The 24222-nt window shown below is 41.2% G+C and overlaps 2 protein-coding genes across 2 annotated transcripts; both read right to left on the bottom strand.

Moving 5' to 3' along the window:
• Positions 1-241: 241 nt before the first annotated feature.
• LOC115775447 (heparan sulfate 2-O-sulfotransferase 1-like) lies at positions 242-5559 on the bottom strand. Its single transcript, XM_030722984.1, has 2 exons — positions 5326-5559; positions 242-528 (listed from the first exon to the last, which is right to left on the bottom strand). The coding sequence occupies exons 1-2, from the start codon at positions 5447-5449 to the stop codon at positions 242-244; spliced, it is 411 nt and encodes a 136-aa protein (XP_030578844.1). The 5' UTR covers positions 5450-5559.
• A 6565-nt stretch (positions 5560-12124) lies between these two features.
• Positions 12125-15327, bottom strand: LOC115775448 (claudin-18-like). The gene is made up of 5 exons (XM_030722985.1): positions 15108-15327; positions 12821-12985; positions 12619-12739; positions 12422-12535; positions 12125-12266 (listed from the first exon to the last, which is right to left on the bottom strand). The coding sequence occupies exons 1-5, from the start codon at positions 15325-15327 to the stop codon at positions 12125-12127; spliced, it is 762 nt and encodes a 253-aa protein (XP_030578845.1).
• Between the last annotated feature and the right edge of the window lie 8895 nt (positions 15328-24222).

Raw genomic sequence — 24222 nt, 5'->3', positions numbered from 1 at the left:
AAAGGACTTTCCTGTATTTACTACTGTGTTATTGTCATCATGGTGCAGTAATAAACATTTAGGTGCAGACACAGTTTTAACAAACCTGCCGTCTCATTTAAATTTTGAAGTGACTGAGTGGGGTCCCAGCCTTATATTTATATTTGCTGTTGTGATATTTTTTTGTAAAAATGTTTCCCATCATGACTTTGTCATAATTAATGACATTAGAGCATTTCAGGTCACAGAAAAACAAAACAGTCTATTCCTGTATAAAGTGAGACCAGCTGGTTGTCTGCGCTCTTACTTGGTCCTGCAGTGACATGACGGGGTTGTTCTTGGTTGTGTTGATGTGCAGGACGTGGAAGCGATTCTTCCCACACAGGTCATAGGCGATGTTAGTGAAGGACGTGCTGGCTGTTTTGGGCACTCTGTTGTAGATGATGACCATGTCGTTGTTTTCTGCCAGCGGTCTAAGTTCCCGCGCACCCCTGTCTTCGCTGCGACGCTGCTCTACTTCGGCCACCTCGTGTCTGGCGATGGTGCGCTCTGAACAAGGAAGAAAACATCTCACATCAGCCGCAGTGTGCTGCTAACATTTTAACTACATAGTGCACAAGTGAATAAGCACAATATTTGAACCCTCTGCACTGAAAGGACGTCACTCCAGCTTATTACACCACCATACAGCAGGCAGTGTCGACGGTTTTAGGCAGCATTTTGCCTGCCAGGTAGCTGGATGTTGATCGAAGAGATTTATCTAACCTTCATGTCTTCCTGTTCATCTTCTTTGTGTTTACTGATTATCCAAACAGCTGGAATGAAGCAGGAGCACGAGCAGACTGGCAGCTGCCAGATGAAATAAACCCTGAGATGAGTTTCTCCTCTCCCACAGGAATGTGGCATAGGGCCAGTGAGGCTTGTTAGTTAGCATGCCTTAATTAAAGAAAACAACAAGTCCTTCAAAACACAATAACATCAAAACAAGTAATTAGGCTTTTGATGATAACATTGACAGGAGGCATAATTAAAGGTGTTTTCTCCCTCTTCTTTCCTCCACTGCAATGTTAATTAAAGCCAATTACACAAATGGCCTTGTGAGTGTCTCTTAGACCGGATGTGTGGAGCTCAGTATGCTGCAACATCCTGCAGTCCAGCAAACTCTTCATCGTCTGACACCATGAAGGCTGATGAAGCTGGGGGGCGGGAGTGGGGGGAGGGCTGGCTGAGTTCTCTGCATCTTCATTTGAAGGCAGATGGATGGTCACTTATAATAAAGAATAAAGACAAAATAATGGAACGTGTATTATTGTGTTACGCATGTGTTAGTGCTGTTTCTGGTGACTAATTTACTGGCTGATTAAATGGTAAGGAAAAAAATGTCTTCAAGTAAGAAAAACATGGAAAACAGTCCAAACTGAGCACAGTGTTCAGCTGGAAACTGCATGTTTGCAGATTCAGATTCAACAGTTTTAAACTGTCTTTGACTTTCAGATCGTTCAGCCTTGATCAGGCACAGGGTCGACGTGGCATTACCCGAGAGGGATGGCTCCACATGTGGCCCAAACCGTTCACACAGATGAGTCAGATCAGTTTGTTAACAGTGCTAGCACCAGCAGCTTCTTCCTTTGCAGGTTAACACGTGTGCAGATGACGCTGCGCAGCCGTTCATTCAGATTAAAGTGCTGAGGAACCGCGCTGGCTCCACGTTAACCAACTGGTATTTCTGTGTGGTTACACTATTCTGTTACACTATTTCTGTGTGGTTACACTATTTGTGAAACAGTCATGACTGATTCATGGTTTTGGACACAAATTCGGCGTTTAACACCATCCTTCCTGGCAGACTGGTGACTAAACTGTCAGATCTGGGGATACCACGCTCCACCTGTCTTTGGATCAAGGACTTCCTGACAGACCGTTCCCAGAGGGTAAGAGTAGGTCCCCACCTCTCTTCAGCCATCAGCCTCAGCACCGGCTCTCCACAGGGCTGTGTGCTGAGTCCCCTACTCTTCACCCTCTACACACATGACTGCACCTCCATACATGCCAGTAACTGCATCATTAAGTTTGCGGATGACACCACTGTGGTGGGGCTCATATCAGGCGGGGATGAGTCAGCATACCGGGACGAGGTGCAGCGGCTGTCAAGGTGGTGCAGTGAGAATAACTTGATCCTGAACACCACTAAGACAAAGGAGATGGTAGTAGACTTTAGGAGGACAACACATGTCATTCAACCTCTGTTCATCGAGGGGGATGAAGTGGAGCTGGTTTCAGATTTTAGGTTCCTGGAGTACATCTGCAGGATGATTTGACCTGGAGTATCAATACGACCAGCATTGTCAGGAAGGCCCAACAGAGACTGCATTTCCTGAGGGTTCTTAGGAGCAACTATCTGACCCAGAATCTGCTGGTGTCCTTCTACCGTTGCTGTGTAGAGAGCATCCTGACCTACTGTCTGTGCGTGTGGTTCAACAGCTGCACAGCAGCAGACAGGAAAACACTCCAGCGAATCATCAACACGGCTCAAAAGATCATAGGCTGTCCCCTGCCCTCCCTCCAGGAACTGTTCAATGCCCGCTGCCAGAGGAGGGCACAGAACATCCTCCAGGACCCCTCACACCCTGGACACTCCTTGTTTCAGCTACTGCCATCAGGCAGACGTTTCAGGACAATGAAGGCCAGAACAAACAGACTGAGGAACAGCTTTTATGCCAGGGCTATCATTGAACTGAACTCTGTGTGGTTTGGACAGTGATGTGGGGTGGTAGTGCTGACTGTGTGCGTGCGTTGGTGTGTGTATTGGGGCTAGATTCGTCTTAATTTACTATTGTGCACTGTATTTTAGTAATCATTTTTATCACTCATATTTTTATTATTTTATTATTTTTTGTCTGAGGCACCTAGAAAGGAATGCATTTTAAATTTCGTTGTGCAACTTCTGTGTACAATGACAATAAAGATTCTGATTCTGAAATTCCTGCTCTCATTTTTGTGTGTCCGTGAATATGTAGGTAAATCCCACTGGTCTGTTCTGATTGGAGTCCATGAATATTATGAAATTAATATTATCTGCTGTTAAAGGGTGGGAGCAGAAAAAACAGTGAACACATTTTTCATTTGTGTTACTTTAAATGTGTTAATTATCATTTTCACATCATCTACTCGGTTTGGTTTTAAACCGCTCGCGTTTTGGGTTAATTTTCTCGGCTGCCAGGGTGACGCTGCAGACATGAAATATACTTCCTGTTCAAATACTGTCATTTTAAAGTTGTGCAAAAAAAATGTGATAAATTTGAATATGAACAAATGAGATTTCTTTTAACCTACTATTTTACATTTTGCTCTGAGCCCAGGCTGTTAGTCTAATAGCATATGCATTTATAGAGCTCGCTTCAGACAAACTTTACTAGTAATTGCTGAGAAACATGCTTTTTTTCTCTGAAGGCACCTACTTAAAACTACTGAACCAAAATTAGTTGGTTTCTGATGGGATGAAGCCTCCGGTGTCAGTGTTCCTAATAGTGCCAAATTCATTCTGCAGCAGGGAAACAAGCCCGAACCTGCAGACTCATAAAGTCCTGTTGTAGAGGATCTGGCCTCACAGAGCTCTGAGCTTAGAAATATGATTAATTGGGTAACTTTGACATGGAACTGTAAATTGGGCCAAATCAAACAACTTCCTCTTCCTCTGTCCTGGCATTATTCCTTTGGTGGATGGCCAAAACTTCTTTGGTGGGTGCCGTTGTTTTGGGAAAACCCTGCACTTGAACAGGATATGCTTCTGATGGATGGAACAATGTGGATCCTGATCACTAACACTAACTCTGCTGTCTGACCTTTTGTGCCTCAACATAGATGCACAGACTGTATGAGGGTCAAAGGTTAGGGGAGGCGGGGAATGTTAACAGATCAGTAAATGTGTGTGACAAGTTTATTATGGTTAATTAAAGCAAACATAAAAACTAGTTTCAAAAACAGCAAAGCTAACATTAACATATCCAGAAACTTTAGGTTTAGCTTTTACCATCAGGGTAAATCTGTCAACACAGCCTGAGGAGGCTTTGATACACAGGCTTACTGAGGCTGGGATATCTGTGCACGTTTATGCTGACAAACTGGACTCTTCTACTTACAATCTGACAACCACCATCTATAATAATAACAAAAACTAAAATTAACACTGAATCTAGCAAAAAGTTAAAAATGAGTAAAGCCACTGTGGAAACTAACTGAAACTAAACTGAACTGAAAATAAAATGTAAAACTAAACAAAAATGAAAACAAATGGAAAACAGAACTGTAATAACTCTGCTGTTTGAGGACTTTCTGTATTTTTATGGAAATGTTTTGCCAGGACTTTTGCAGCCCTTAACAAATATTTAAAACTTCCTATAACACATTTTAATACCACACAAAAAGCATTTCAACACCCAGCCCACGGTCACAGAGAACCATCTGGCCGAGCTTTGAGGGCTCGTGACCGTGTGTCAAACGCACATTACTGCAACTGCACAACAAGCAATAAATGTGATTTAAATTCACTGTATTATTACACATCAAAGGGTCTGACCGATAGCCAGGAGGTAAAACAGTCGGGAACAGGATACAACTAACTAAACTAACTACTGCAACTAACTGGTAGTTGTTACAGAAGCTGCAAAGGAGCTGCCAAAAGTTCCTTCTCACCACAACTAATTAAAAGAAGAACTGATGGTATCTGAGATAACACAGAGTCTTTTTATGCAAATAACGAATACAGGTATGCCTCGGAAATGAGGAACTCTGCTGCTACACGGTGTGTTATAAAATGCTGGCCTTTTACGTCTGCGAGCAACATAAAGCAGCAAGAAAAATAATACAATCTACAGTAACTAAACATCAAAGTGAGAGTGCCAGCGATGAGTGCAAAACTATACATATAGAAACAAAATAGATAAAAATAAAAAGAGGAATATAAAGAGGAGTTATATTAAGGCTGACATTGTACAAGAGAGAAGTGCAAACTGCATTGATAAATAATATGTAATAGATACACTATGATTCAGAATATGTACACAAAGAATCTGGAAGACAGCAGCAAGAGGATGATACAAAAATTTGTGTGTGGGATCTTGTGTCCTGACAGGTGTGTTCACCTGTCACAGAAAGAAGAGTTATTATACAGTTAATGACACCTGGACACACCTGGAGGCAGACTCTTCTTTCATGCTAGAGCAGTGAGGAGTAAGATCAGCGGCGTTAACAGACCCGCACAGTCCACTGCCACAAACTTGTCTGAGTGTTTGAACTTTTATAATTTAGGAAATCCACGTTGCACTGCCTCAGGCTTTGTGGTCTTACCTAGCTTGGCTCTGGAATCGTCCAGTTTCTGGATCTGGTTCTCTATCAGCAGCATTGCCACTCCGAATGCCAGAACAGCCAAAAGCTGGATCCTGGGCAGCATCACGATCCTTAAAATCCCCATCAAACAACCGCAGGAATCATGCCGGGGATACAGGTAGCTTCGGGTTTCTCATCCACTGCTAACGGCTGGCTCAGCCTAGGAGTCTGCTGCTGGAAACTGAGCTGGCTCAGATGATTATATCGAACAAATCGAAATCCAGACCCCGCGGTTAGCAGCTGAGTGTGATTGGTGGACACAGAGCAGCAGCTGTCCTCCAGAGTTAACTCAGGTTAGCAAAACAAACTAACAGCAGCTAGCTCCGCGCTAACACTGACCAACATCACACCAGCGCCATATTTTAAAACCAGCGGATTTCCTTTGACCACGGCGAGTTCGTGCTGAGCTCACAGACGTCAGGCCAGTAAGCGGAGACAGCAGGAAACAGAACCGAGTCCAAACTAATGCAGCTTGTAGCATCAGTTAGCTGCGTCACCTCTTCTTCGTTCTCTGTGTTTTCATTGGACGAGCTCAGATCAACGTTAAAGGCTCATGTCGCCACCTACTGGACAGCATTGTACGCCCCACAAGTAAATAGAATAGAAGTAAAGCTGAGATACACCATGCTAGCCAAACACTGTAACACCTTATATTTATTGTCTTTATGAATGGTTATTAATCATTGTCACTGGCTGCACAAAACCGTATTTAAAATCTCAGACTGAAACAAATTCTTATTCATGTTTCAATCTAAGTGGCCTGGTTATGAATGCCACACTCAGTATTGTAGTTTAGATATATATGATTCATGAAATATATCCTAAAGCACATATATCTGTGATATGTGAGTATGCAGAAAGTTTTGAACATATGCAGAAATCTTGTTAAAACACATCTAATCTACTACAATTCAAGATGTGAACAGATGACCCCCCCCCCCCAAAAAAAAAAAAAAAAAAATTAAATGTTATTCATCTCAAGGTGCTTTATATTGTAAGGTAAATACCCTACAATAATTACAAAGAAAACCCAACAGTCAAAATGACCCCCTATGAGCAGCACTTGGTGACAGTGGGAGGAAAAACTCCCGTTAAACAGGAAGAAACCTCCAGCAGAACCAGGCTCAGGGAGGGGGGGTCATCTGAGGGGACAGAGAAACAGGACAAAAGACATGCTGTGGAAGAGAGACAGAGATTAATAATAACTATGATTAAATGCAGAGTGGAGTATAAACAGAGTAGAAAGAGGTGAATGAAGGAGAAACATCACGGGAACCCCCCAGCAGCCTAAGCCTATAGCAGCATAACTAAGGGAGGGTTCAGGGTCACCTGATCCAGCTCTAACTATAAGCTTGATCATAAAGGAAAGTTTTAAAACACACACACACACACACACACACTAAAGCAGCATGATATCAAACAGAGCTGTCAGCTCGTTACAGTCTGGTTCTCCACTCTGGACCCACACAAACACAAACGAAGGACAGAAGAGTAATTTGTGCCCGTATTATGTGCATAACATCAAAATCTATGATGAGAGCATCACTGCATTATATTCCAATATATGTTCAATTATCAACCTTGTGATTTATTTTTGTAGTTTTGTTCTCTATATAAATAAAAACATTTCCTTCATAAATGAATGCAGAAAAAATACAAAGTTTCCCAGAAATGAAGGACGTTACGTGTCTGATGTTTAAACTTCCAGAGCGAAGTACTCAAACAAAATCTCCTCCTATGCTGAACTAGTTAGTTTGTAGCAACAACTGTTACTCTGATGTAAACGTTTTTCTCCACTATGATTATGATCGTAAGGCATAAAGGTTTAAAAAGGTTATAGATACCCTCCACCCCCTCACTCACACATGCACTCACTAAACCCCCTGGACTGAGTATTTTATTACACTTCTGTACATATACTGCTCCTGTTACCATACTGTATGCTCTTTTTTCACTGTACTTGTGACATATGCAATGACAATAAATTGAATCTAATCTAAATTAATCTAATCTAATCTAATAAAAGTTGTAAATTAAGCAGAAATCAAAGAGACCTTTTTCCTTAGATGAAAGTTACTTTATAGAAATTGTAAAGTTATTTAATTGATGCCCAAATTATGAACAAATATTATAATCAAGCAAAACTACGATGAACGTTAATTGACGATGACATAATGAATGGTTGTTTATAATTTGGGATATCCATGTTCCAAAGCTTGTAAAAAAAAAATCACAGGTTGTTTATTGTTATTTATTTAGTATTATTTGCAGTTCATGTTGCTCTGGGCTGTGGTTTCATTTTATTGTTTTACTGTATGCACGACACAGTAATACAATCAAACCTTCTGCAGATCTCACTGCTCTGTTTTAATCTCTTAATTGTCTCTGATCTATCACCTCCTGTCTGAAACTTATCTCATATCTCCATCTCAACGTTATTAAAATGCAGAACCTACCCTCAGTTTTCCACTACATTACACAGCTGATATAGTGCAGATTATAAGGCCTCTTCCCAGTCAAACACAGAGGCGAATGAAACCTTTAACTCCTGTGTGAAGTCCCTGTGTGAGATTATTATAAAGGAACTGGACTTTTACAGTGTTGTAGCTACTCAGAGGGCCACAGGTGATGTGTGAACATAGCTACAGCACATTTGTAGGTATTGTACTGATAATAATGTCAGCAGAAGTTCATGTGTTGACAGAACTCATACTTTTTTGATAACATGCGTGAGGTGGGGTAACAGAGCTGACACACCTCAAAGGTCAAACAGAAGTCTGATTGCAGGGGCACCGTGCTCAGATAAGTTTACTTCCTTGTCTGCTGAGAGGTGGGGAAGAGTGTGGAGATACCAAACTGTGTTATCAGAGAACTGAGGAGAGAGCAGGTAACCTGCAGCTCTCTTCTTGTCTGTTGGATATTGAAGCTTCCACTTTATGAACTCAACTGTTTAAGAGCTCATTAATGTGAGCCTTGAACCCAGAAGATGTTTAAAGAATGGTAAATGGACGGATTCTTATACAAACATTTCACACACACATACAGCTAAGTGCTAACAGTTACACTGATAACAATACTGAGCATCTCAAGAATACAATAGAAATACAATAGAAATAGCCCGACCCAGAGAGGCCCCACCTTGCAGCCCACAGGACCCAAAGGAACCCCACCCAACATCCTAATGTCATACATGACAGGACAGCTTCAGAGGGCTCTGCTGTCCACTCAGCAACTCATTACAGCTGTTTTTAGCGGTACAATATTAGGCAGAGGGTTTTAATAATGTGGCTGATCTGTGACCTGTCGGCTCCGGTGTTGTTGGGCCATCCCATTTAAACTTGTAAATAAGGACACAAATAAAGAAAATAAAGGGAAAAAACTAACAAGAGGAGCCTACAATACAGCTTCTCTTGGCACAGCAGTGGTGTTTGCACAAACAGAGCATGCAGACAATAATTTTGCTCGCTTAAGCTGCCGGACAGGACAGGTTTAACAACAGCAACAAAAGTAGCCAATCTGTGTACTTTGAGTAGTTTAAATTGGATGATGCAGTATTATATACTAAATAGTACTAAATGCAGTTATTGTTGTTTTTTTTTGCATTTTGCTTGCTTTCCTTTTCTTACTAAAATGTAAATGAACTATGATGGTCATGTGGAGCTCCACGTGTCCAGTGTTTAGACTTTTAGTTGAGTTTAGTATGTCAGTGTGCTTTGGTCACACCTGGTCCTGGATAAGCAGTAGAAGATGGACAGATGGATGGATGAATGGATGGATGGATGGACGGATTTTCCATTATACTGTGTTATTTTTCAGTTTTAAATTTATGGTCCTAATATTTTGAAATCAGGAGTGCTTCCAACACCAGGCGAAGGGAAAGCACCAAAATGTTTTTGTTATTGTGCTTATTTTTCAAGGAAGCGGATCAGAGTCTCAGAGTGATCAGGGAAAAAGAACAACAGCTGAGAGACAACAGAGGACCCGGGGCGACACACCAACGATGACTGAACACTTCATTAACAGACCAGTCATGCAGATCTTAGCCGGTAGGTGGAGCCAGAGGTCCAAATATGAAGCCATGTTTGTTTGGCTCCACAAGATGAGCTCCATTTTTCTAATGTGAGTGGAACCCTACTCTAGGTCACTACGAGCTATGATGGGCCCTCCATGCTCCACTTTGCAAAGGTTTAGATTTCTAGTTTTTGGACCATCAGTGGAGCTCAGTCTATTTAGTCAACTTCAAGACTGCAGCCAGTGATGTTTGTCAGTGTATGCAACGCCAGGAAACTTGAATAACAGCCATTATTAGTCTTTAAACCCCAAATGCACCAACACAGACTTCTTTAGTTGTGTGAACAACTTTCAAAACTTCCAAATTTACGACCACAGAAAACTGCAAAATGATCAAATATTCACATTTAAGAAGCTAATTTTCTGTCAATCAGCTAATGTACTCAGCTCTGGAGTAATCAGCAGTTTCTGTGTGTCAGGGAAACTGTAACATTACTGTAATCAGAAGCACAATGGCAGATCAGTCCACAGCTGCTGAGCTGCAGGGATCTGCATGGCACCGTGACTGTGAGAGACTGAGACTACAAAAATGCAGAGAGCTGCTGTAATATAAAAGCATCAATATCATTCTGTTAACTTTCAGACTGTGAATGCACCGAATTACTGTTCACAGGGAGTAAATGAATACTGCATGAGCAATACTTTACAATCCCAGCACAGTTACATTTACTTCACAGCTGATGAAGAAACATTCGAAACATTCAAACTTTATTTTACTTGCTGTTTGAAGAAGAACAGGAGCTTAAAAAGGTTTGTCACACTGTCTCAGTAACGCCCTTTAAAAAATGAATTAAAACAATTAATGACTCACTTTAAATGTTGCTACTTCTTATTACCTCCATTAATTTTAATTATCAAGAAATGTGACTTCATGCAAATCACTGAAACTCTCTTCCCTGGATTTAATCCAGTGCAGCAGCAGACAGCTGTGCTCTATCAAAGATCTAAAGCATCTGTCTGAGGGGAGCCGCAGACTTCATTCAATTATACTGAAAATAATTTTATTTATCACGAGGTGCTGCAGGGCAGGAGATAACATGTAACTGATGACCACTGCATTTTCCATTGATAACACTAATAGGATAAACAACACAATAATCAATATGAGTGTTTGTTTCAGATGGTCTGAGCATCACGTGCATGAAAGCAGAAATGAACTGTTTTGGTTTTGATGAATGTAATTTCATTTTCCTCTGCATTTCCTTCGAGTGTGAACATATTTCAGAGTGTGCAGAGGATTTAATCATGCTAAACCTTCAGACTGTCAAAACTTCAACGCAAGCTTATGAAAAATGTGAGCTGTTGGTGCACTAGCCATAAATTAATTACATTATATGTAGATTTCTTCGCATGACTCTGTGTAGTCCTGTGAAAACCAAGCACAGCCCATAATTCAGTAACTTTAACAATAACTTTAAATAATAATTTTCTGTGTGAGTATCACATCGTGGTGGAGGAACTTTGACCCACTCTTTCTTCAGTTCATTTAGGCCTGTAGGCATCATTTATGCACACTCTCTTCAGGTCTAACCAGCATTCGGTCAGGTCGAGGTCTGCAATTTGGCTCGTTGCAGCAGCATCATTCTTTTCTGTAGATTTGCTGCTGCGCTTGAGATCATCGCCTTGTTGCATCACCCAGTTTCAGCCAAGCTTTAGCTGTCGGACAGATGGCTTCATATTTGACTCGAGAATATTTTGGTATACAGAGGAGTTCATGCTTGATGCAATGACTGCAAGTCCAGTATGTGTGTGTCTGATGTGTCTTTGCAAACCTAAACCGAGCTGCCGTGTTTGTTTCAGAGAGGAAAGCTTTCTCTCGGCAAACCTTCCGAAGAAGTCATACTTGTTTAGTGTTTGTCTAATTCATCTGTGAACTTCAACATTCAACATGCTGACTGAGGCCCGTAGAGCTCCTGCGACGTCTCTGAGCACAGTCTGACTTTGGGGTGACGTTTGCTTCTGGGAAGATTGAGGCATTGTGTTAACACACTCCCGACTGCTGACCAGCAAACTGCTTTTATAGAGCAGTTAATCAAGTGCACCTGATTAGCATTTGGCTGCTACATACTCTCTCAACTCCTATGGAAACAGTAAGGGATGTAGTGTATGTAATCTTTCACTACATAGAGTCGTTGTAGTACTAGTTTTTCACAACTGTAGTACTACTGCTGAGTTTGCTCTCACCTCCATGTTTCACTTGAACAGGCAAGCACATCACATACCTTAAATCCCCGTTACACCAGCAGTTATGGGTCTTTGAGACAGAATAATGGGCAATAATAGAACAGTGATGCAGTTGTTGGATTGTGTCTTAATGCCTCATTACTGGGCACATTATTATATTAACAACCAATCTGCTCAGAAATCTGTGCAGTGAACAACCCTCCCTGTGGGATCAGACGTGACCTTTGTGTGTGCGCTGCTTTTATTGAAGTGTGATGTGCTGTGCTCGTGAGTTTAGTGTTAGACAAAGTAGGAATCACCTTTTATTTAATACAGACATGCGCGCAACATATACAACACAAACTTGATAATTGTGATTACATTTGAAAAAGTAACAAAATTAGACCTGAAACTTCTACCAACTTAGAGTCAAGAGAAATAAAAAAATAAGAACCACTCTTTCCATGAATGCTGAGTATCACAGAGCTGCTGACTTTAAATGAGACGCATTAAAGCAGACGGGCTTCTAGACGTAGTCGAATCTCTGGTTCGCCTGCCTCCCGTCCATGCTCTGAGCTTTGTAGGAGTCGTTGTAGACGGGCCGAGATCTGGTGTCGGACCTGTACATGGCGCTCTGGGATGCAGCTTTGTAGGCCATCCCATCGTACCTGAGGGATACCACGGGATACATCAAAGACTGAGAATATAATCTGTGTCCCTACAGCATTTTGCTTATGGAGTCTATTTCACAGATTTCTCATATTTTACTGTTCATGAGCGGAGGGGCTACTGTCCCTACCAATCACAAAGAGTCATAAATTACCCCTGGTTCTTCTCTGGAGTCATTCCACGGCAGGCCAGGCACATCAAGATACCACCAATGAACAAGATGGCACCACCGATCCAACCCACAAAGAGTGCAGGGCCAAACGTGTACCTGAAAGATTAAAGTTATTCAGGTAAAACTTTACCAAAATTACTTTAGCAGGCATATATATGCTAGCTTCAGTTCATCTTTACCGTGGAGTCAGAGTTCCTGTTAGTCCACCAGTGTTGCTGAATCCACTGGCGTATGTAGTGAACTGAAAACTTTGTACAATCAGGTTAGCAAAGGCTGACACCCCAGCAATCCCACAGACACCTAAAAAAAATCAGAATAAATGCTGGAATTCATACCAAACAATTCTGCTTCAATATCAGGGCTGAATCTTGTGACCTGTACCTGCGAGGAGAAGCATGATCCCGGCCGACAGAGTCATGGTGGCTTTGAGGTTGTCCTCCATATTTCCCATTTTCAAGCACTTGAGCGAGAATATGGCGATCAGCAAGCCGATCGCGCCAAGAACAATCCCAACAATCATCAAGGCTCGGACGGCTTGGAGCAGAGCTGCAAATCCAAGTTATGAAATTTAGAACACGTTTTTACTGCATAACCTGCTTCTCAGATTCGTAACCTGCCGATGAGGCGCGGCTGAAAGCAGCCTGAGCTCACGTCCTTCACTGACACACCGCTCTACTGGAAATAAAAGCATGGAGCTTTTATCTTGTTATGACTTCTGTGGGTCTTAGTGATGAAAAAATATTTAAGATTATGTATTATTATTATAACATACCTGAGAATAATATAAATTTTAAAAAATAACTTCTTTATGGTTAATCTAATGTGCTTCTGTATATTTTAGGAGATATTGTGCTTTGTACAGCCTCAATTATTGTGCACTAAAAGTAATACACACAAAAAATGTGATCAAAAAAAAAATATGATTTAAACACCTAACAGTATATGAAAAAGGCTCAAATTAAGGTTTGCTCCACATCATTTATAGTCATCCATCATATCAATAATATGAAAATCCAGCGTGACTCTTTAAAAACTACTTCAAGTTTTGATGCATTTTGTTGATTATAGTTATGTACTTTTACTTCTGAGTACTTTTTTGACCATGGCCACCGTAACACAAGTCACACAGTAGAAACTAATTCTAATCGTAAGTAAAGAGTTCAGGATGTCGTGATGCAGGTCATTAAAAATCAGGTCTGACTCAAACAAATGAGATGAACTGCTTTGATTTTTTAATTACATTTCTAAACCTTCACTAAAATAACTAAAATACAAAAGCAGATCTTTTTACACTTTACAGCATATACAATCAAGAATTAATTATATATATATAATTATAACCATATATAACATGTTTTTATATATATATATACAAACAGAGAGAAGTACAAGAATCCATCCACGTACAGGAATAAGTAAGCTGAAGTTTAGCAGTAGTAGTAAAAAGTGTCTGAAATGGGGTCAAAAGCTGAGCAGTGGTAAATATTATTAGTGTGACGGTGATGTGCATCATGAACAGAGGCTGGAAAAGCCCGGTGCTCACGGCATTCACTTTCAATTAAAATGTAAAAAAGGAAGAAAAAAAGCACATTACAGTTATTTTCCAGCACACATAAATCAAAGCAGCATGTGGTGAAACATATTGAACTAAATGCCATCTTTCAGCAGCCTCAGATATTGTACCTGTATTATTCTAGATTTAATCCCTTAAGACCTCATATACAATATGCTCTACACTACATTCAGCTGTTAAGTACAGAGTGTGGAAATGTACTTTACATTGTGTGACACTCTGGTAAAGCTTGTGCTTGCTCAGCTAAGCTTTGGATGTCTCATCAAATTTCTATTTGATTCTGGAGAGACACCATCTTTTCTGCAGTCGACTGCATTTTTATGCGAGGGGTGGTGGAGATAGTGGTGGGTGGGGGTGGAAATGGAGAAAATCTGCCCTAAAACCTCCCAAATATTCCAAAGTACCTTCCAAGGTCCTTTAGAAAATGCTCTCCTTAATCTGACACGTGGAGAAATATTTGATAAATGTCTTTTTCTCTCGCAGTGTAATTCTCTTACCTGGCAGGCCCAGTATGGTGAAATAAGGCCGGCACTGTGTGGTGCCGTACGCCGTCCCTACGCACGACTTCCATAAACCAGAATAGGTGTAAACACTTGTTATGATTGTACGAGATCGGTCTTGTAAGCTCCACATGTCCATCGCTGTCGCAGCCGATATTAAGAACTGGCCTAACGCGGACAACATGAACCCGATGAGCTGAATCATTGTGGCGGCCATTTTAGACGTCCCGCTCAAACTAAGTTACCACCAGAGTCAGGGAGTCATGAAATGGCAGTGTCTGGGTGCTGCTTATTCTTATACATGCTTCCGCCTGGACCTGATCTTATCAGATGTTTACCTAAACGTGCCTCCAGGTTTCGGGAAACTGTGGGGAGGGGAGCTTCCCCTCTTTTCGAGAGAGAGTGTTGACTGACCTTTCAGTATTTTCCCATCAGTATAAGGAAACAAGGCCAAATGTGGTTCTTTGGATGGTTCTTCTTTCTAAAGTAATACTTCAACTGCCTACATGCATTTCATACCACCAGCTTTTTTCCCCATGAGCCGAACTCATCCCATTAATCCTGAATGTGTTCGTATTAACAGTTTAAAACATACCTGGCAGGCCGAGAATGGTGAAGTACGGTCGGCACTCTGTGAAGCCGGAGCTCTGCTGAACGCAGGACCTCCACAGGCCCGAGTACGAGTACACGGCCGTCACGACATTATCAAAGAGGTCTTGCGTGGCCCACTGGTCCATCCCTGTCGCAGCGATTATTCCTGCTATCCCTATCAAACTCAGGATGAAGCCTAACCCCTGACACAACGTGGCTGCCATGGCACCGTCTTCTTTCTGCTGCTGGAAACAACTCCGTGTGACTCCGTCTCAGCTCAGCCTTTCCTCAGCGCTGCGGCCGTGTTTGATTATGATATCGTCCAGTATGAAGTGTAAAAGGACTTCTGCACTAACTCCATCTGTTTGCACTCAGCTCAGTCATGTACAGCAGCTGGGTGGAGCGTATCAGTATCAGTGATGATTAATGTTGGTAAAGAGCGGTCATGATGTGATGCTCTGAGCATTGTTTACAGGATTCGAGGTGTGTTTGTGAGTGTGCACAAACGGGCTTACAAATCTGAAATGTGGAAATTTGAAGGTGTGCTCATACAGCTGCTGCCGGGCACAGCACGTCTGAGTGTTGAAATAAAGTTAGACCACTTATTTCATTTTAGATTAACAAATACTCAAGGTCATGTTTTAGTCATGCCATGAAAATCATATTTGTACTCTTCATGTCTGCAGTATTTTCTTCTACTTTATGTGTCACTGCAGAGAATGTGAGCACTCTTACTACTGGACTGTTTGGGTTTGGGTTGGTTCGATTTGAGCGACAGTAGCTCAGCAAGAGGAGCAAAAGACCTTCACGTTATACAAAAGTAAACCCAAAATATAGAACATGCCCGAAACAGGGACTACACAGCTAATCTATGGGAAAGAGGCAGTTAATAAACAGCTACACCACAGACTGCACACATTTGCTACTATCTAGAAAATGATAAGCAAACAGCAAACATCCACAACGGCACAAGACAGTCAAGATTGTGGAGACTTTGCAACACGAGTTTCAATTCAATTTCAAATTCAATTCAATTTTATTTATATAGCGCCAAATCACAACAGTCGCCTCAAGGCGCTTTGTATTGTGGGTAAAGATCCTACAATAATTACACAAAAAACCCAACAGTCCAAACGACCCCCTATGAGCAGCACTTGGTGACAGTGGGAAGGAAAAACTCCCTTTAACAGAGAAGAAACCTCCAGCAGAACCAGGCTCAGGGAGGGGGGGTCACTGCTGAGGGGGAGAAAAAAAGACATGCTGTGGAAGAGAGCCAGAGATTAATAATAACTAATGATTAGATGCAGAGTGGGGTATAAACAGAGTAAATAAGGTGAATGAAAAGAAACAGTGCATCATGGGAACCCCCCAGCAGACTAGGCCTATAGCAGCATAACTAAGGGAGGGTTCAGGGTCACCTGATCCAGCCCTAACTATAAGCTTGATCATAAAGGAAAGTTTTAAGCCTAATCTTAAAAATAGAGAGGGTGTCTGTCTCCTGAATCCAAGCTGGGAGCTGGTTCCACAGAAGAGGGGCCTGAAAGCTGAAGGCTCTGCCTCCCATTCTACTAAAAACTGATACTCTTGAAGAGAGGTGTGTGCTCACAGTTGGACCTCAATACCGCACCGTCAGAGATCACAAAGCACAGTGATTACAAATAAAGGCCCAAATGTGAGCGTGCGTCTCTTAGAATTCAGCTAGCCCATAGGCTGTGGTTTAAGCTTGCTAGCTGTAATGCTAGCATTAGATTAGCTTTCTAAGCACAAACTTACAGAAAACAACTGCAGAGGTCCCTGTGAACATCAGCTTGCCGCAGAACTACAGAACATCTCATTTTAAATCACAGGTCAGGAAAACGAGTAGTGCTTTAACATTCAATCATCACGTTATATGCGCTTCATGGTTTTGCCAAGTGGTTGTTGTTCTGATACCAACATCTGCATGAGACCCATGGGGCAACAACCAATTCAGCCAATCAGTGCTTACCAAGGAAGTATAGCACCATTGGCTTGCAAAGGTGAACTAGCCAGCATGCTACCATCCAAATCTGATGAGCATCGTTCAGGCTCCAGCTAAATGATTTGAAAGTATATCATCATGATTGCATGATATGTAAGCACAATGATACAGCACTCTGAGCCCTTGAGTCTTGAGCCAGCCCTCATTTCTGTTTATTTTACTTTCAAGGACAGCCAGTGGTGTTGGAGATGTTGTTAAAATTGATCAAATTATGAAGAGAGAAAAGTGCCATCAAATTTTCATCCACCACACAGAACCACCTGGAAAACATCTTGTTGGCAATGGGTTCAATTTTCAGCAATGATCCCAAACACACTGTCAATGCAATATAGGCAACACAATTTAAGACTATCAGTCATGGATTGGCCTCCTGAGAACTCTGACCACAACAGAGAACAAAACAAAAGGCAGCCAACATCCAAAGAGCTTTCAAGAATTCAATTCAATTCATTTATAAAGCGCCAAATCACAACAGTCGCCTCAAGGTGCTTTATATTGTAAGGCAAAGACCCCACAGTAATTACAGAGGAAACCCAACAGTCAGAACGACCCCTTATGAGCAGCACTTGGCAACAGTGGAGAATTATCCCTGAAGACAACTAAAGCTAATAAGGTTAAAAAAAAAACTGTCCTTGAATAAATATTTTCTATATTTAGTAACATACTAAATACAAACATTTCTTGTTATACCGACTTTAACTCTTAAGCTACAAAGGAAAAAGTTCTAACTGAACACGTCAGTTTTTGATAAAATCTTTGGTGATGTATTTACTCTTGTCATAACTATGTTATAATGAAGAAAACAATATGCAGCAAGAAATTATCTAAAAAATGTCATGAAGACGATCTTGTAAAAATGAGAAAGGTACTTCTGGTTATAATAAGAAGTACGTAACTTAATTTTTATTTTTGTCATGTTGGAAATTAAAGATTATAGAAAAATGCTGTCATAACTGAAAAATCTTTTTTTTTTTTTGCTGCCATGTACTTCGACTGTTTTCCTTTATTCTAAATATTTGACAAAATGTGGTTATTTTGTAACGAGGCATGCTGGTTTCAGCCGTGTCGTGAAGATGGGAAGCCTGGTATGTGTCAGCAGCAGGCAGGATGCTGTGAGATGTAAATATGCTTCTCCCCCTTACTGCTGATTACTGCTGTCTGTCATCCAAGGCAGCACTCAGGCTTTCCACTGTGTTGATTCACTCTATTTCCCCAGGAGAAGTGAAAAGAAACAGCAGTCTGAAATAAAGCATTAAAATGTGCTTGCACCCACAACAGTTTTGCTTTATCAGCTTAGATGATTGCATTAACATGGTACTTTCAAGATTTATTTTGAGCATTATTCTTCACTAAACTGTATGTTCGACTTGTAGAAATGGTTTCAGTTTAGAAGCAACAACATTTACAGATTAAATATTGTTCTATGCCTCTGCCAGGCTGTTAAGCGATACTGGATGACAGCATTGTTGGGGTGGGTGCTCCATATCGTCGCGGCACCAGCAGCCAGTCAGGCGAAAGTAAATACTGATACGATTGTAGCGAACTGAAACCAATTTGCCTGTGGCTGATATGTCGGGGGGAACGTTTGAGACACCAGGACTGAATCGAAACTGGGCTGGGGCCTTGTTCAAGGTAAAAACGTGCTGCTCAGATTTTTACCTTTGCTAAATGCAACAAGTGTTACCAGCTGCATGAAGACGTGTCTAAAAAGTCATGTTGAAGGCTGCGAGAGAAATTTATAATTCACTTTTTAACCTTGTTGTTGCCATTATTTAATCATTTTAAAAATCCCTGTAAGCACAGGTTCAGCTTTTACTCTCAGTGCCAGCACATAAATAATAAATAAACTAAGAGAAAATCAACACTAGCAAAAGACTAAAAAAGAACAAGATTAAAAATATATATTCAAAGACCCGGCCTCGCTGGCCACTCATCCCACATGAAATCACTCCTGAGTTTTCCAAAGGCAGGTCTAATGACCCACCCAGTGAAATGTACCCTTACACAGGCACCCTGATTTGATTAATGTCCTTTGAATTAACAGCAGCTTGTAACACAGTGCACTAATGATTTTTGCTGTCTGCTGTGCAAAGCCATTTATCCCCCAGCAAGCCGAACCTTAAACTAACAACTTTTCCAGCTTCTCTTATAGCCACTGTTTACTTATCACGAGCTGCCCATAGAAATGCACATGAAAGGAGGAGGTGCTTCACAGAGATTTGTTCCTTGAAGTCGTTGCCATGAATAAGACTGTAAGAAACAGTAAATCACTGCTGAGGTTGTCTCCACATCTGGCTGCCAGCCAATCGGTCTGCAGCCACAAACTCAAACTGTGCCACTAAATAAACTAAAAATGTATAATGATGCACAATATGCGGACATTTTCTTTCAATAGAAAGACATATTATTGCACCATATATAGTTGAGCAGACAAAATCAGAATATTTTTTTAAAATGTGCATTTTCCCACTGCAAAGAGGCAAAACAAATTAAATATCAGCTTATTAGCGTCACATATTTGTGTCCAATATTGGCTCTCCTTTTAGCTGTGTTTCACTTAAAGCCTGAATGTGCAGCTATGAACAGGATTAAAGCTGTTTCAGTCTGAGAAGCCAGGGTTAGCGAGCTAACGCACAAAATAAATAGAACAGAATAGAATGCCTTTATTGTCATTATACAGGATGTAGAATGAGATTGATAACTGGGTATTTGTCATAAAGTTCATTACAGCTGCATCAAGATTTTAACTGATTTCTTCAGCAGACACTGTAAAAGTTTTTCTGTAAAGAATCAGAAGAATTATTCTGATCTAAAACTGAAACTACTTAAAACCAGTCGGTTTACTGGAAATGACTCGAAGTTTATACCTCATGTTAGACGTAGATCACATAAGGGTGATCCTCAGAGCTCTGTGCTGGGGCACCGACTGAACTGAAGAAGTAATTCTGCTTAGACGGGCAGGTCTACTATAGCTGAGAAGTTTAAAATGCTCGAGTTGAAGGCAGGTGGACTTCTTATTAGCTTCAAGAAGATGCTTCACCTCTCATGCTTCTATTAAACCCCCCCAGACAGACACCTTGAAGGTGATCCCGGGAGTCATTGCCCCACCCTGCCATCATGTGGTACATGGGACACATGGGTAAAGTCACATGGGTCAAGGTGTGAGTGGGGGTTGAATCACCGGGGAAGGGATCTCAAAACTGTGCTACAGGTAGCTGATAGTTGGTGTCAAAGGCCACCACCTCTGTTCAGTGATGCTGGACCTTGACCCCCCCGCCCCACTGGGAGGTAAATATCCATCAGCTCTGAGAACTGACGAAGTCGCCCACATGTCTAAACCTTCTTGAGTCAGTTTAGCAAACAGTTGTCCTTGAATACCTAATTTAGCACAGTGCAGCTAAAGCAGCTAATGTTGGCCCATATGTGGACCGATGTTTTCATCAGCTACTGTAAATCTGGTCTGAGATGGGGGGGCTGATGGTGTTCCAGAGCGTGACGACACAGCAGCTGTACTCTTATGAGAAAGCCCTGGCTCCTAAGGGGAATGATGATGCAGTCAACAGGCTACAGCTCAGGGCTTTAAACACCAGTTACTATACTTAATAAACAACCTGACAGTGTCACAAGAGGTAAAAAATCCTCCGCTGGAGACAATAAACATCAGTCCCACCAGCAGTGGCCTGCATGATAAATCCTTATGTGGAAGTCCAGATTCTGTTAATCCAGGAGGTTAATGTGTGTTCTGTTAATTTCATGACAATCCATTCAATAGTTGTTAAGACTTTTCTTGTGGTGCAGAAACGTCATAAAAGAACATATAAAGTTATGTGGAATCGTATGCTTGACTGTAAATGTTCATCATTGCTTTTTGCTTGGCTGAAGATATTTGGTCGAGGATGATGACTCTTTGTTGATGTAGTGTATATATGTGATATAGCAGGGCACATAGCATGATCTGCTGCTGTCATTTTCTCTCGCTGTTTTCTGAAAGGGAAAAAAACAGAAAAAAGAGGGAAAGTTTGGGGACAGACCTTGAAAGAAGATTTCCACACCAACTTCTATTTTGAACTCCAGTCAAGAGCTCCATTACCACTCAGGCTACAATAAGAAAACACTAGAAAGAGATGTGCTGAAATGATGAAAGGCTGTCTCAGAAAATGGTAGAAAAATGGCCCATTTACTGTCTTCTACCTTTTGGGAGTCTAAATGGATTTTTATTCAGTAATCAGTGCACTGCCTCCTGACAGACACTAGAGGGCAGAGTGAGTGCAGAGAACAGAGGCGGCGGTCACAGCAGGGAGTAACTTGCTGGGAGTGTGATAAGGAGGCCTTTCACGTTACAGGGCCTGGAGTGCTGTTTCTCTGAGGGCATCGGGAACTTCTACAAAATACGAGCAGGTCAGAAGGAGGACAATCAGGATTTCAGTGCATTTTCCCTCCTGTGAATCAGGCTGCATATGAGCGAAATCGCTCTGAATTAACAGTGTTGGTTAAAAGAAAAAAAAAAAAAAAGCAGGTTTAACATGAGCCAGAAGGCAGGCCGAGTGGTCTAGCTGTGGTAAATGAGCAACACTCACCCGCTTCAAATCTCCCAACAATGAACGCTACCTGGGCAGCCAGGGAGGCGAGCGCAGCCCCCGCAAATGTGCTGCATTTGAAGAATGATAGAAAACTTCAAAAATCCCTGAGCAATTAACCAATCACAGTCCAGCAGGACAGTGTGACAGAGTGCACACATCATTGGTCGACAGGCTCGCATCCGTTATGCTTTCAGTGGGGCGAGATCTAAATTAGAGAGCCAATTAACTCTGCTAATAGCCCTCTCCTATTTAATCTGGAAGACAATGGGGATTGAAGAAGAAGCTTTTACAATATCCTCTTTCTGCCACGATTCTGAGGGCCTGCGTTTGCCTCCTTGTTTTCACTTCAATTAGCCCAGTGCTTTCTATGATTAAGTACCTATAATTATTTTTCAATTAAGGCTTTGATCTGGTGTGTACTGTATACAGCTCCTTAGCGTGCCTGGAAGAATGAGGATGAAACAGTAAATTTGTTCCCTTCTGTGTTGTGTTGATGAGGGTGCATGTGAGATTAAGCTTGAAGAGCTGCTGAGAACTGCAGCCACTGAACTCCATCAAGATTCTCACCAGCGTTAAACTTTCTTCGGTTCTTCATCAACAGCAGAGCCGTTTATTGGAGCTCATGGCAGTAATGTAGCATTTATTCTTCCACGCTGGAAAAAGTGGAAATGGGACAAACTCACGAAACAACATTCATAAAAAAATCATATTATTTTTGAGCTGTTGGTGGACAGCATTAGATACTCAACGACCTGATTGGTGCACAGATTATTGTGCAGTGCATGGAGGAAGTTTCTGAAAACAGAGCAATGAGGCTCCAGAAAAACCTTTAAAAATAAAAGTATTACATTTTTTTTACTTATTCCACGTGTGCATCTGAAGCCTGTGAATGCTTCTAGTAAAGTTAGAATGAAAGCCACATATTTACCTGAGTTTAAGTGAGCAAACTCGGTGTTAATTTGCATACTACTATTAATAATCCATTTTTTTTTTTTTTAAATAAGTGTGTGGCACAGCCTTCGACATGGCAAACATCATACAGCAGAGTTTTTTTTCTTTCTTTTAAGGGCAACTGGAAAACAAAAGATCTCATTCATGGGGAAGTATCTGCTTCCATAACAAATCCAAGTGTCAGAGGTCAAAAGGTGACGGCAGGGCACAAAGGAAAGCTGCTATAAGAAGCAACTGTCTATAAGCTAGAAAAGCACCCCTCCCCTCCCCTTACATTTTTTCTTTTTTTTTGCGTTCTATTAAAAATCTGATGAATATCTTAATTCAGAATTAAGTAGAGAGATAGAGGCAGGCAGGTACACAGCCAGTTATCATTAAAAAAGGTAACACCTTGTGTATTCCATATATCCAGCCACTGTGGCAGTATTATTGTAAAATGCAGGTGAACAGTGGTGGCTGTGGGATTATACAGGTAATAAACACAAATGTGTTATTATTACTGATTTTAATGTTGCTGCCAAGTCATTTGAAGTTTCTTCTGTAACAAACTGACTTTCAGGTCAAATCTGAACCTGTAAAAACTGACTGTATGATAATCTGAGAGTTTAAAGTTGAATGAATGCTTTCAGGACCACAGTGCGCTCTTTGGCGCTGCATTGAAGGCAGAGATCAGTAAAACAAAACAAAACAAAAAAAAACAAGAGAAAAGTGCGTGATCTTCTCATGCACAACAAGGTGCTTAATAACACTTATTATAATTCCTCTGTTTACCTATAGCTACCTGACCCGGGAGGTTGATCAAAAGCGGCGTGATGTGCAGGGTAAAATGACAGTCTGGGTTAATTATCTGTAAAGCCGCAGGGATTAGAGGCATTCACAGCAAAATGCAGCCCTCGGGGTGGTGGGAAGCTAAAATGTGTTTTCTGGAGGGAAAGCCCAGAATCTGCTGCTGACACACTCTCCCAGACAGAGACGTGTGATTACTGCTTTCTATCTGAGCATAAACCTAAGATAGCAACATTCATTTATTGCATTATTTTTTTTGTTTTTCAAAAGTAATTAAAGCATTCACAATGCCTAATAAAATATGTTGTTTTGGTTGCTGCCCTGCAGGAGGGTCCTGCAGTATGTGCAGAGTGACCGGCATCTGTTATTAGTGTGCAACTGGACTGTCATTTACTCAAACATATGAGCTTTGTTTATCAAAAGTTTTAAATTAACAGAAAAAAATATATATACATAACCTCATTGCATTAATTTTTTAAATGGCCCATTGTGAGCCCAAGTTCAGACTTCAGAGCATATAAAAGGTTTCCACAACCACAAACAGCACTAAAACCAGCTGCTGAGCCACAGCCTCAGCGACAGCTACATTCTTCCTACTCCGTCCTTCTTTACTTATTTTCCATTTCTGAATAAGGTAATAATGGTGATCCAACATATTAGTAATTGTATCAAAATCTAAATGAGACCCCAGGAAGCTTTGCAAAGTAACCTTAATTAGGAATAACCACCATAGCTCGATGCCCTGAAGCTGGGCTTGAAGTGTACATTACAGCAGTGGGGGG

This window comes from Archocentrus centrarchus, unplaced genomic scaffold, assembly GCF_007364275.1.
Source record: "Archocentrus centrarchus isolate MPI-CPG fArcCen1 unplaced genomic scaffold, fArcCen1 scaffold_136_ctg1, whole genome shotgun sequence".
NCBI classification, from domain to species: Eukaryota; Metazoa; Chordata; class Actinopteri; order Cichliformes; family Cichlidae; genus Archocentrus; species Archocentrus centrarchus.
Note: the sequence above shows the minus strand (reverse complement) of the source record. Positions and strands in the feature narration are given on the sequence as shown.